Genomic DNA, 14,687 nt, shown 5'->3' on the forward strand with positions numbered 1-14,687 from the left:
ATTTTACCAGAGTTGTTAAAAACGTGCGTCACTAAAACTTACCTAAGATTAATTGATTTACAGCGAAAACGAAATCACCTTTTAGCGAGAAATTCGTCAAGCTTTAATATTTTTATTCTCTTTTATTACACCTTCGTACCATGTCAGTCCTGCAAAAGGTACAAAAGAAAGAGCACCGAGAATTTCAAGTAAACCACTCGGGGGCCAAAAAGAACACAAATATTATTGAGATCACTGACTCGACGAGTTTAGTGTGAGCTAAGATTTTGATGATTAAGAGGACATGTGATTTCCTGTTTGGAAAAACTAATATATAAGGTGTAATTTCGGGTCCAATCTTGTTTGGTACTTTCGAGGGTTAGTTTTTAAAGGTGTATGGTATTTTTCGGGACATCTAGAGTGTCTTTTCGGATTGTACGCTTACACTTGGCCAAATTCGAGACAAAACAACATCACTTGAGGGTTAAGCGTTTGCTATACCAGTGAATTCCGAAAAATGATTTCCGGACAATTTAAGTTTCCCCTATAATATATATTGCGAAAGGTTTGATGCTCAAATTAAAATATTCTCGTAAGTAAAATTACAAGAAATGTCTGGCAATTCATGGCGGCCAAGGTTGTTACGTGCGCTCTACTAGGGGTGGCAAATGTGTAGCCCAATTAGGGCGCCTAGCAGGCTGTGTTTAGATAAACTTTGATTTATTGTCTACCAAAGCGGCGCCAAACTTTATTTACTTACCATAATGTTTAGATTTGACTTTATTGCTTCTTAAATCAGATATGGGATCAAATGCGTTTAGTAATTCGACTTTCATTCATTTTGTGCTGTCAAATTTACATATATGTTAGTGAGGCATAAAATAATGCTGGTGAAAAAATGTGAAGGGAAAAAAGAGGACTTCAGATTAAATATGTGTAAAATATGGGTTGAGAAACTGGCAAAGCCCTTTTTTGTTAACTGTGTTTAAAATCTGTACGTAAGCAGTTGCATTGATAGGTAGGTCTGTTACAAGATATGAACACTTATTGTCGGTTCGATCGCTCTTCAACAATAAACGAGAAAATACTATCCTCGATTTGAATCTCACAAGTTCCTGGACCCTCACAAAATTAATTTAAATTTATTATGGTGGTCGCAAGTATTAAATAGATTTAAGGCGGTAATTAAGATCTCCTCAGATTCAATAAGTTTTAACTCAACTCGAAGTCGTTAATGAATGCCAGGGAGCTTTAATTTCATAACGTAGTGTTAGCATGAACAATGGTGTTCAATTACCCAACAATAAAAACATAGTCATATTACGTCTGACACAGGAAATGTTACTTGCATTTCGCATTGAAGACAGAGTGGAAACGTTAACTTTTGAAGGGGAGGTTTTTGTCAGTTTAGGTAAGATATATTAACAGGTTTACGGGTTTGTGTTTAAGGGAACATAGCAGGGTACAAGCCATGTTACTCGGCCCTTTACTATTGCTTTCAGTAATGCTTTTATCTATTTAAAGTATTGTTTATGACACGAAAAAGTTCAAGTTTCGTTTCGAACACGATAGGTACTGAAGATGGCCGATTAATTCTGTGTAGGAAAATCGCCGAGTGAAGCACAAAACTGCCGCTGTAATGTACCAAAACGTTCTCCTTGATGTTATCAAGGTTTCAAAAGAACGTAAACTGCTATTCGACTCAAATCAGGGCGACCCGGTCAAAGATGCGAGGTCGATTCCCTGCCAACTGGAAATCTTCCTGCGACCATTCGAAGAATTTCTTACCTGGTGTTTGCTAATTGGACGGGACTGAAACGTGGCGACGGTTTCTAACATTTCGAATGACTGACAGATAGACCTATATAACCTGAAAGAAAATCTTTCAACAATTGAAGTAAATTTTAAAGATTGCGCAACATACAACCAAATACAATTCAAATTCGTACGAACAAACATTCAACAAAAATTCAAGTTTAGAAATATCCTTGATTATCAAAAAGTTTAAACCTAAGAATTTTGCGAAAGTGATTATGTTTGAAAGAAGTATAATGTTTTCTGGTTGAAAAGATTAAAACATACGCTTTCGGCTATCAGTATATATAGCCTTAAACGGATAGAAAATATATTTTTGATCATTTTTGATAAATATAAAATGTTAATTTGTCACCAGCGTGGGACAAAGACTTGTATTTAACTGCATCTCGGTTCACTGGAACATAGTTCAAAGACTAAATTCTCGATTATTGGTCTACATGCAAGAACAGCCAGCTATTTTGCTGCGATAGATATGCCAAGGAGATTGCCAAAGCCTTGCCTTATTATACTGCAACAGAAGGGAAGAAAACGTTGACAGTGGAGAAAGCAAAGAAATATCAAATAAAAAAGTAAAATTTCACCAGAATAACTCTTTGCAGCCAGTCAAAAATCAAAATCGACTCTCATCTTTCCAATTCTGTAGTTTTTCCAGAAAATACTTGTTTTATATTTCTGTATAGAATCTTCTTATCCAAATTATTTGTACATTTGGTGACATAAGGCAACATCGTATTTCAATTAGGTAAGAAAACTTTGTATAATCTTCTAGCAGGACACAACCCCTTTAAGCATAAAACAGAGTTGATTACTCTTTTTCTTCTCATCATCACCTGACCGCTTGAAAATGGATTAATGTAAGAAGAAGACAAGCTATAAGCCTATAATGTCCGAATTTCTAGAATATGAGAGAGCAATCAAGGATTTACACTACTCGTGATATTCGAAAATTCTTGAAAATTGCACTAATCTTAAGGCGAGTAAAATTTTTCATTCATTAGATTTACATGCGGCAGTGCAAATCAAAAGTTAAAGATACATTTGCCATTCTCAGCCAATCACAATGAAGTAATTTTCACAGTCATATCATAAAGCATATCATAGATGTCAAAAGCTATTTTTGAACACGCAACAAAACGTTTGGTTGAAAATTGAGAAAATCTCTTTTGCAAATAACATTCAGCTTAAAAAAGTTGAAATTTAGCAATACACTCTTCTTTTTTTAATAAGAATATTATTTTTCCGGCCCAGGCTGTTATTTTTCTTCCGAAAATTCTACTGAATATTGTTAAATTACAGCGTATAAAATTCCCGTTTTATATGTCCCATCGTGACTTTGATGGCGCGGAAGAAAATTCGGAGCCAGACTGCAGGCAATAAAACCTGATATGACACACATACCGTCTTGAAGAAATGTTATTAGTATCGAACATACAGCTAGTGCTGTCCTTGTTGTCTTTTGGATGTTGTTCCATTTAGAGAAAGGAAGAATGAGAAGAATTTTACACTGTTGAGTTCAAAATATATTTGACTGAATTTATGAAAACCGTGTTAAGACTTTGCACTAAAACAGCCATATGTAATTTGATTTCACAACTCAAAAAGGCCTTAAAATCACTCCAAGCAATGAAAAAAAAAAAAAAAAAAAACAGATAGAAAGGACAGCACGAAAAGGAAGGTAAGAGAGTGGAGGAAGAAAACGACTGACATTCTTTTTAATTTTAACTCTGTTTTCATGAATCCAGACAAATATCTCAACAGAACAGAACAGAAAGGCCGAAACATGAGCGCGTCGAATCACTGTCGATCTTTCTAAAACATCTGGAGTTAAACTAGGGTATCAGTTCCTGATCATTTCAGACCTTCTGTACCAATAATTATCTCAATGGAACGGGACTAGATGACCTGGAAAGGCCGAAAAATGAGCGTGTTGAATTACCGTCGATATTTCTAAACGATCTGGAGTCAAACTGGGGCATTCTCTGATAATTTCAGATCATTTTGCACCAAAACAACCATACTGTATGTACTTTGATTTTACAATTCCAAAAGACCTTAGAATCACTTAGAATAACAGAAATGTCAAGCGATTTCAAGCATTATTTTGGATTTACAGCTGAGGAAATTTTCGAGTTTGGACATACTATATAATATCTCGATGTTTTGACATTTAGTCCACAATGAAAATAATCAGTTGTTCAGAAATGCCAAGCGACTCTAAATAATGTCTTGGTTTTGTAGTGGACGAACTACAAAAGTCTTGACTCACGGGCAAGGCTGTTCAAAACACTAGCTACCCGGCGGTCAAAAATTCGTGGATAATCAATTTCCACAAAAATCATTGTTATTATTAAAAACCTCCCGAGAGTATTTCAGTATTTTGATCTTAGGTCATGAACACCAAGCGATTTTATTCAATGATCTCAGTTTGCAAGTTGTCCGACGAACTTTGTGTGACTCACGGGCAAGGTTTTCCAAAAAAACCTCTTTATACCCGGCAGTTAAAAGTTCTTTCCGTTTTTCCTCCGAAATTTCCATTCGAACCTGCTGAGAATGCTCGATCTGTGCAGAAATACCAATGGATCTCCGAACTGCATTGAATTCACACTTCCCGGCTGCCAGGTAAAAACAAATAAAAGAATCAGGATGCTTTTTAACACAAAGAGTTACGCTCAGATATTTACTATTCAAGTTGCTTCGTTGAGTATCCTCTTTATCCAATTGCACGTTGTTTGTCTCATCTTCCAAGTTCTGCTGACGACGATTCTTTGATTTTTCAACATCATCATTTGTTTTTTGTGTGTGCTTTAGTAGTTTGAACTCGTAAATGGCTCCTTTGTTATCTCGTGAGAACGAGCGTGAACTTTGCTGATTTGCTAATTCGTGGGCCAGCCCGTGCCGAAAACGATCGACATATTGTTCGAGTCTTTCCCAAACTTTCTTCACAAAACTCATCGTTCACATTGTTGTTCACGAAGAGTGAGGGCTGTCGCATTCTCATCCCCAGTTCCTCGCACTACGCTAGGAACGTCTGGGACCATGACCCCACATTTGGCGACCAAATACAACGACGACGACGAACGGCTTGCATTTTTTGACTCGGGCCTTCTTACGGAAGCCCGAGTAAATAGAGAGAGGAGACCACGAAAAGGAAGAAAGAGAGCGGAGGAAAATAAGTGACATTCCTTTTATCTTTATATCATTACTTTCTCTGGCGAGAATAAAAAAAAAAAAGCACTTGATTTCTTTATCACTGTTTTCATAAACCCAGACATATATAATTATATCGTATTTACAACACAGAAAATTATGTTATCTTCAAAATCGCAGCCTTGGGTTTATTCTTAAAATATTTCTTAAATTTTGTAAATTTCAGCTTTGATGTTCTTGTAAAATGCATTCTTACACAAAACGAGTGTAGTACAGAATGAGCAATAGAAAACTTGTTATCAACAGATAAATATTGATAACTATTCCTTATTAATTGAAGAGAAAGCAGATTAAGAACAAGGTTGAAGTTTTCAGTCCATTCTCAGGCTAATGCTCGAGTTCAAACAAATTGAAATTTAGCGGTATTAATCTGATATTTTTAGCTTAAAACTAAAAGTGGTAGAATACCAATGCCTGACAAGTACATAATTAATCTGACTCATGCAAATATCTCGTTTTGTAAACATCCTTCCGGTATTACTTCAGGGAAAACAGCCAACTTTTGAGTTTCTTTTGTTAAATAATAATGAGCTGATGCAGAATCATTCCTTTTAACAAGTAGAAAATTTTACCTCGGAAAGAATCCCGAAAAATAAATACCGTTCAACAAGTAGCTGTATAGCATAAAGTTTTACAACAATTTTTAGTTTCCTATGGAAAACATTTCTGAATCTTCAATTTGTAGTTCTTGGCCAGACAACCTTTTTATGCACCGCCTCCTGAAAATAACCTATAAAACATTGACAAAGTCTGAAGTTTTACAATTTTTTTATTCACTCAAACACGTTGTATCCACACCACATGTCTGCCATTGTCCAATGGACATTTCTTTCAGAAAAAGTACAACTTTTTTAGCAATAACTAGAGTTTAATTTGTCCAAAAAAGGTTGTTAATAAAATTAACTGCCAATCATTTCTCGACCGGTTGACAATTAATCTTTCATCGATATTAAAATTTCCCCTTTAAAATATGAGTTAAGATTAGAATTAAATTGAAAATTCAAATTAAATTAAACATTTTTTAGATATTGACAAAAAACAGTGCAATCATATATCGGTGATGATCCACTTTCGTCGATTTAACACGCTTGACAAATCTATATTTTGAGAACATCTTTTTGACGGCTAAAAGTGTCCAAAATTTGTTTTAATTTACAACTGTCGGTGCGGTAACTTTGACAATTGCATTTAATTAAGCCTTGTGAGGTCTTTTGAAACCCTCCTTTGTCGTTGGGTATTGTTGCTCTTTGGTGGAAAAAAACTTAAGAATTCAATAATATTTCAGGTAAGCTGTGGTTTGACGCTTTAATTTCATCAATCAACAGTCTTGCAAATTGCAATTGACGCCCAATCGATCGATGTCCCTGAGGTAACCGTTTTAAATTTCCTACTCTGTCTGTAAAACTTTGCGTCACTTAATTTTATTCCTGCTCCCACGAATCCTAAAGTCTGCTTTCAATTGGTAATTGGAATTTTTCTACAGGAAAAAAACCGTACCTACACAAGGTTCTCTGGGATCATGAGTTCTTTCCAACTAAAATTAAACTTATAATAACCAACCCTAACTGATAAGAATAAGAATTTATGGTATAGTTCTAGTATCGGAAGTCATGATGAAAACTTTGATATTTCCACCAAGAATTCTGCGATATGACCTTGCTAGAAATATACAATGAAAGACAACACAATTGTACAATAACTTGTAATGTAACTACTGGATCTCACTTTTTATTTCTTTCAGAACACACAGGACCTGCTGAGAATGATTATGGGTGGTAACTTCAACGTCGCAATAATTTTCCTCGTTGCTTTGTTAATTTCGTCTGAGAGTCGCTTTGTTAATAAGGTAACATAATTTTTATTTCCTGTATTTCTTTGTATAGGACTGTTCTTAATCACGAAAACCCATCATATTTCTCGTATTATTGTTTTATAGCCGAGAAAAGTAGAATCCCTTCTCTCGTTCGTTTTTGCGTTGTTTAGTTTACGAACTGTCCTGAAATTTCAAAGAATTTTGCCGACAATTGGCAAAGAACAACGAATTTCGTTTGCATTTCTTTTGCAAAGTAATGAAGTGACACTTCTGTGGTTTTTTTTCTTTATTAACATATACAGGTGTCAAAAAAGGAAGCCATAGAGCGCAGATCTGGTAAGTAATAAAAACCGTATCAGGAGTGCAGCTGTACTTGTGCACGAATAAAGCAACTCTGTCACAGCATTTTTCGTTATTTTGGACACGTACAGAACCACCTTTAAATTGAAGGAAACCTGAAAATAGTAGGTCACTGAGATAGGAAAACACCAAAGAGATAATGATAACTCATAAAGGAATAAGGATGGCTAAGGATGGAGAAGATTAACGCGGATTGCAAACGACGAACTTGAAAAATTTAGGCCAAACTTGTCAAAATGAGCAAACTGTGATGTAGCTCCTTTAAAGTATTTTCATAGAAGTCTGACCAGTGCTAGGTTCTAAGTTATTATACTGCAAACACGACTAAGGAGCACCATCTCTTCACTTCATACTCTATCGGCAGTACAAAATGTTGCATTCTTCGTGTGTGGGTAAGGTGAAAAATGTTTGTTCTTTGATGGTCTGTTGATTGAAACTGATTGGTTTTTTTTGTTTGTTAAGCCGTGACGGTTAAGACTGTAAGGCTCAGCATATAAAATCTGCAAACAATGACTGGTTATGTCTAGAACGTTTCGGTCCATCTATCATTAGTCAAATGATAAGTCGTTTTGTCAGTCACATACCAACCACATAACAGTTCTTTTCTGAACAACCCGGACCATCCAGACTATCCCACTAGACAAACTATTGATACTCCTGGGTTCAAACCAATGTGATTTAATAGACACAACTGGCCTCATAGCTCAAAATCGACCCGGCTGAGGTAAGCTACGCAAGAAGAGCATCAACTATCACGGATTCTGTAACATGTGTCCAGTTTTTGTTATCATACATGTAGTTATTACAACTCGCAATCATTAACTTGTTTCTAACTAGCCATGTGCATGACGTCGTCATTGATTAAGCTGTTTTCTGATGATCATTACACTGGTAGAACGGTCCAAATCTTGACGCTTGAAGCTATTCCTGACATATCATAAGTAAACACAATTTCAAATATCCAGTTCCCACCAATTCATTTTTGTACAGATTGTTAAACTAAGAAACTGATAAATAAAATAAAATGGTTAACATTAGGCGTATCAAAAATATATATATATTTGGTTTCTTTTTTTGTTTTTGTTTTGTTTTGTTTTGTTTTTTTTTGGTTTACTTGTTTCATTCATTCGCTCGCTACATTGTGGTAAGTCAAAGCTTCTGCCACCACACTTGGCCTGCCGTTTCACAGGCCTTCACCTCGGCAATCATTCTTATATCAAAACAGAAAGAGCACATCTTTTGCAGTTAAAGTCTTGGTTCCATTTTCATTTACAGCCACCTGCAATGCCAATAACAAGATATATAACCTTGGAGAGACAATTGTATATCACACAGTCACTGATCCTGTGGAAAATGCCATGTGTGACGTATGCCAATGTTCTGCTGGGGGAATTACCGACTGTACGCCTTATGCCTGTGACTTGGGCGTAATGCCATCGCTCTGCGATAATTGGATAACAAAGGAAGAAAGATGCTGTCCTATCTGCGGTAAGAAAAGAAATTTAAAAAATGACATACCATCAAAGGAACATTTATATTTCGATCTACAGAGAACAGTTCCGGCCCGTGACTAACTAACCAACCAACGATTAAGAGTTTTTTTTCTTCACGGAGAGGGAGAGATGGAAGAAGACACGGGGAAGGGGGAGGGGAGGAAAGGAGGGATGGGGGAAGGGACAGACGGAGGGAGGGAGGGGCATGATTGGAGTCTAGCCCGTTTCTGGATCGTAGCCTCGGTAAAGGGTAAGGTAAAGTCTGCATACGAGCCAAGTAGCCCACCAGGCCGGAGCTTATCCCGGTTTCTGTAGCATGAAGCGACTAGGAGTATTTCTACTCCCCTAGTCCATCGCAGGGTTACCCCCAGCATTAAGTTCGCCGGTACCCATTTATACATCTGGGTGGAGAGAGGCACTGTGAGAGTAAAGTGTCTTGCCCAAGAACACAACACAATGTCCCCGGCCAGGGCTCGAACCCGGACCGCTCGATCCGGAGACGAGCACACTAACCATGAAGCCACCGCGCCTCCCAAAGGATCGTAGCCTCGGGTGGGTGTTTAACTATATGAGGATGAAACAGCTACGGAATCCCATCTGTTGGTCTCCTCACTGGATTGAGTCAGAGGAGAAAAAACTGAAGTCATATCAGGTTTCATTTTTGTGGCGATTTTTTCTCTTGTTTCTTTCTTCTCATTTTAGAAACCTGCACGAATAATGCCAATCCTTGGATTAAACGTTTGAGTTCTGGCGACTGCTACGAGTGTTCTTGCAATGGTGAAGATGTCAATTGTCATCTTACCTGGTGTGCACCATGCCCGGGCGTCACTGTTAACATTCCTGGACAGTGCTGCCCCCAATGCACTCCAAGTAAGTAGGGAAATATAGCAATTGGGTCTGCGAGACCCATGACTTGTGAATCAAGAAAATATATTATTACTTTTAAACTTTAATTAACCAACATTTTAAAACGAAAGGGGAGGGTGAAGGTTACCAAAAGGCAAGTATACTTTTTCCATGCTTACAAAGTTAATGTAGGTGGAACGCTCATAAAAACCATCACAAACAAACATTTCGCTGAAATAGCGGTTATCAGTAAAAATTCCATTTAAGAGATTAAGAAGACAAATTTGTACAGTTGAGGTACTGATCAAAATGATTCTGGTTTCCGCCACCCAGGCCCATTTTTTATCCCATTGCGGCTCAGGTAAAAACTACCCATGGGACCAGGGAACAGCTGCGCGTACTTAAGGCCGAGATATCAAGTGTGCTAACGGGCAACTAAGAGACTATGAAAGATCGAGAAACGCGCATTTGAGCATTTTAAGATCGAGTGTATAGTGGATACTACTATATAGCAGATACTTTGTTGAAAAAACAAAGAATACCTTTGATATTTTGCTTGCTTCCTTTTTTTTTTCTTTTGAATTACTTTATATCCATTTAAGTTTCCCGCATCAACCGGGGAGAGAAGTTTATTTTGTTTTGTTTATCCTAAACATTTATCAATACTTTACTGAACTGGCTTGTTCGATCCGTATTCGTAAATGCTGGTGACCTTCTCATTTTTCAAGAACTCGACCAGTATGTCTGGGACCGATACGGACCCCACTTTAAATCAATAACATACATATCTGGGTAGTTACAGTTTGAGTTATCTGAATTTTTGATAATTACATTTATTAATTAAAACACTGCATAATTCTGTTATTGACCTGAATTCTGCACAGCAACGCAGCCGCAGGACTCCTTCACGATCCAGTGGACCACAACCCAGGCGCCGCCAAACTTTCCTCCGAACTTTCCTGGTTTCCCATTTCGCAAGCGTGACGTGATATCACCAGATGAACAGCTTGACGACAAAGAACATGATAGCAAGGAGCAATAAAAATCACGTGACTAAAAAGTAAGTTAACAAGAGATATGAGAGAGACAACTTAGTTATACTTGTGCAAAATAAAGAAAACTGGAAGAATTTCTACCAAATATTTCTGAAATGACCATTTTTCAGCATTTTTGGCATAAGCTTTATCACCTAGAGTGTTAGCTTTCAAATACTGTGCACTCAAAAGAGTTTCTTTCAAGTTCTCAATGATGCAACTTAACGAGCTGAGGAAATTGATTTACACATCAAGTTTACGGAATTTCAGAATTGTGATCTGAGAAACTACCACGAACGTCTACTAACGGCCACTGTATTTTCGTCGCAGTCAAGAGATTAGGGAGCTTAAGCAACGACGACGGCGACGCCGAGGACGACGCCTAATCAAAAATGAGTTTTTTTTTTTATCAGCAAAATTCGCATTCGTCTAGTTCTGTTCAATACGCCAACGACTCTAAAACCGTGCTCAGGTTAAATAAACAATGACTTTGTTCAATTTCAAATGGAAATAGGAAAAATTAGCCGTCGTCGTTCGCGTCCCTCAAACTTCGCAGAAATTGTTCGCGTTCTTGTTTTGCAGAGAACGGCAAAGAAATGTACGAACATTTATAACCCACGTGCACTGGTACTGTTTTGCTCATTAAACCTTTTATTTGGTAACGTTCTTGTTGCTTTCGTCGTCGTGGTTTGTTTAAACTCCCTCTTCAGGCCCTTATTTTAATCTTACAAAAATGGCCACCTGTCCACAATGGCCAGTAAACCTTCCCTCGAGGGTGGCCGTTGTAGAAAGGTTTGACTGTACGATACCATGAACGTTTAAAACTTTTGAGTTTTTTTCTCTGATTTCCAAGTTTATTGGCGTGTGAGAATTTCAGGTTAAAGCTGGCAATATCGTAAAATGAGGTGCTTTGAACGTTTCGGAGAACTGTCGACGTCATTTTGTGTTTTGGGTGGCTAAAATCAGAGAAGTGTACTATATTTAAATCATATCGACAAATATGTGTAGACTATCAACGTCACTCAATTGAGTTCAAATAACGCACGCGTGTTGTTTGCATATGTTTTCTTGTTGAATTATGTTTTGATACGACCTTTCGTATCCGTCCGTTGTACCACGCACTTTTATTACGGAGTTCAAGAAAACCAAAACGCCAACGGAAACGGAACGCTGTGCACGCTGCGCACGTACGTTATAATTCTTGGTACATTTCTTTGCCGTCCTCTGTAAAACAACTACGTGAAAAGACCAAATTATCTTATATAATGAGATGTCGACTGCCTTCAGGCCATGAATTAGAGGTGGTAGTCAAGTCAGGTTAAATGATACTAAAATGACTGACTAAGTGTTTTCTTCAGACTACAACAACGTGGCTTTGTGGTCCTTAGGCGGGGTATCACTGTGTGTGTAGATGTTTTCTTTCCTTACCTCGTTTAAACTGAGTCACATCTTTTCCTTATTCCAGGATTTCAAGGATAGATAGATGGTAGAAAAAGACGCCAACATTGCTACAAACGCAGGAAACGACAGCAGACTAGACTTGTGATTTTAGAGCTGTTTGTAGCTGTTTACTGTAATTTATGAATAATTGACAATAAATCGGGATTCACGGTTTATAGTATCCACTATATTTTTGGCATAAAGTCCTTCGAGCGACTCTAACTCTGATAAAAGTCACCCGAGTTTGGGCGCTTTTCACAAGCACCATCCATTGTTCCAATGCAACATTTCAAAATGAAGGCTAGTGAAGTTTACCTGGAATTTTGAAATATTACTCACAGCCGGTATGCATCTGTCAATAATTGTAGAAAATTCCAGAATACTCACATTTAGTATAGAGACACGGATGTTGTACTGGAAAATACACGACTCACAAAGTTCATACGAAACTACATCTGGGGCCCGCGGGGCGCATTTTCCATACCCTTATTAGCGAGGATACTGATGACGCATCATTTCCCGTTTTCCACTGTTGTTGGTTCAAATAGTTAGTCTGTCCATACAGTAAAAAGAAGATTACGCGATGGCTTCAGAACATGAATTTTATTTTCTCGTGTTAAAAACAATATTTTTCTCACTCGATGCGCTCTTTTGCAAAATATTGTTACCACTGGAAAATAAATTTCATATCTTCGCGCCGCCGTATGTATACAAATAAAGGCCTGTGTCACTATATTGCGCATGCGCGGACATGGATTGGTGTTATAAGGTCTTTAACCAATAGAAATCGTCGACCCAGTACCACAAACCGCCCCGATTTTCTCGTGCGGCTTGTCTTCATTATATGGGATGAGCCACTTTCTCCTGACCCTCCCTACCTTTAGCTTGTCTACGATCTTCACACGTAACGATTCACTTCTCCCAAATACACAGAGTTCGGACATTTCGATTCAGAGAATGTCCATGAAATTCACCAAGAAAATGTGCATGGCCTTAGCATGGGAACAAACTCTCTTTACAGCTCCCAGCCGCTGGCTTGCTTTAAGTGTATTTCATGTCCTTCTCATTAAACGTTTGCTTCGCCCCCTTGCTGAAGGTTAATTGATTTTTTTATGAAACGTAGAGAGATTCTGCGCAAGAGATCTTTTATTTTTTATTTTGTTTGGAGAACAGAACTGAGTATAGACCAATTCATTCTGCTGTATATAGTACGAGTGATTAACTGGGCGACGCAAAAGCGTGTAGCTTGCGTTGATTTAATTTATCAGAATAATAACAAATAGAATTAGACGACACCAAGTCCTACTAGCAATAATCGTGAACTAATACTAAAAAGGCAGAGCGACAAGAAGTTTCATTTTTATTTTGGTGAACGAAACTTGGGAAAACATTTGAGACGCATGAGAAAATGAACCCATCCGAGGCCATCTGATTGCAACCGGACTGTTCTCCAGCGCGCGGTAAACTGTTTTTATACTCAAATCGGGCTTGCTGCTCTCCAATCAAATTCGAGAATTTTATAATAGTTGATTGAGAGTGAAATTTCGTTCCCACATCGAACCGGGACAATTTGGCGTTCGATATATTCCAAATTTGGTACATTTATTATTGAACCAGTAGGCTAAGCATGTTTAAAAACAAAGTATTTTAGGCACATCGTTAGGACAATGTCACTGTAACCAGAATACACCACTTGTGTATACTTACTTTTCATTTTCCACGTTTCCGTGCAGCTGTTAAAATAAGTCATGTTAATTTTAACCCGGCTTGGAATTTGTCTATATTTCCACCAACCTTAGGTTCAAAATAGGCCCGGTCAGCTCTTTCAATTTTGCGCTGAGAGGCTAAAACACAAATTCTGTAAATTGCAATCGGCTATGCGGTCTCTGAAATTTCTGCAATAAGTAATCAAATAGCAAAATTTAAAGAAACAATTGAAGGTAAGTAACCAAGGCTTTAATCCGTCAAGCGAGCTGAAAAAGGAGAATCTATTTGCGCCCTGATTTGCCTTGCTGAGAAAGGACTAATTTCAACTGCTCTTTTGATTAGAGTTTGGTTTTGGTGTGTAAGGAGTTTTATTTCGAAGTCAACATGAAACAATTCAAGCTTCTGAAAAAGGGTCAAGAAATCTTATCATTTGGAAAAGAATGCAATTGATAACTTGCTCTAGATTTTAAGTGCATCTAGTTAGCTTCCTGTCAAGTCAAGTTTTCAGTTACATTTGAGTTAGGATCCCTTCCGTTCAAACCATCATTTTCTGTCAAAAGGCAAACCAATTTCCTACTTTGTTTACCCGTTTCTATTTACGTTAAATAATATTTAATATTTACTTCCGATATCCCAATTATTGCTGCTGTTAACGATTGGATTTAAACATGAGATAATCCTCCCAAAAAATTGAAGATCAAAACTAACTTAGCCGCAAACATAGAGTTAGATTAAGGTTAACAATAATTTCGAATCGAGCGGCGAAGTCCAAAGTTGTTAGTTGAATAATTTTTCCTCTAATTGAATCTAGCCGGAATTCGTTTAATTTGTTTTCCTTCTTTACTCTCCTTAGATAAATAATTAGTGCCCACTCAAAGTACTCTTCAAATTCATCACTGTTTTCCAAGTAACACATTAAACCAAAATTTAAACCCTTTACATTTCTGTTAAAAAACATCGTGGCATTAAAGCTAAATAAATTGCTGAACC

General features: G+C 37.3%; 1 protein-coding gene across 2 annotated transcripts; it reads left to right on the plus strand.

Annotated features, from left to right (window-relative positions):
* The first annotated feature begins 1,245 nt into the window (after positions 1–1,245).
* On the plus strand, positions 1,246–13,925 carry LOC145488353 (kielin/chordin-like protein). 2 transcript variants are annotated; one of them, XM_081467197.1, is made up of 7 exons: positions 1,246–1,390; positions 6,746–6,850; positions 7,120–7,153; positions 8,453–8,665; positions 9,373–9,540; positions 10,401–10,576; positions 12,016–13,925. In XM_081467197.1, exons 2-6 carry the CDS (start codon positions 6,767–6,769, stop codon positions 10,556–10,558), a joined length of 657 nt encoding a protein of 218 aa, XP_081323323.1. In that variant the 5' UTR covers positions 1,246–1,390; positions 6,746–6,766; the 3' UTR covers positions 10,559–10,576; positions 12,016–13,925. The 2 variants fall into 2 exon arrangements, with proteins under 2 accessions (XP_081323323.1, XP_081323324.1); XM_081467198.1 differs by lacking the exon at positions 1,246–1,390 and adding an exon at positions 6,268–6,289.
* The last annotated feature ends 762 nt before the right edge of the window (positions 13,926–14,687 follow it).

This window comes from Orbicella franksi, chromosome 5, assembly GCF_964199315.1.
Source record: "Orbicella franksi chromosome 5, jaOrbFran1.1, whole genome shotgun sequence".
NCBI classification, from domain to species: Eukaryota; Metazoa; Cnidaria; class Anthozoa; order Scleractinia; family Merulinidae; genus Orbicella; species Orbicella franksi.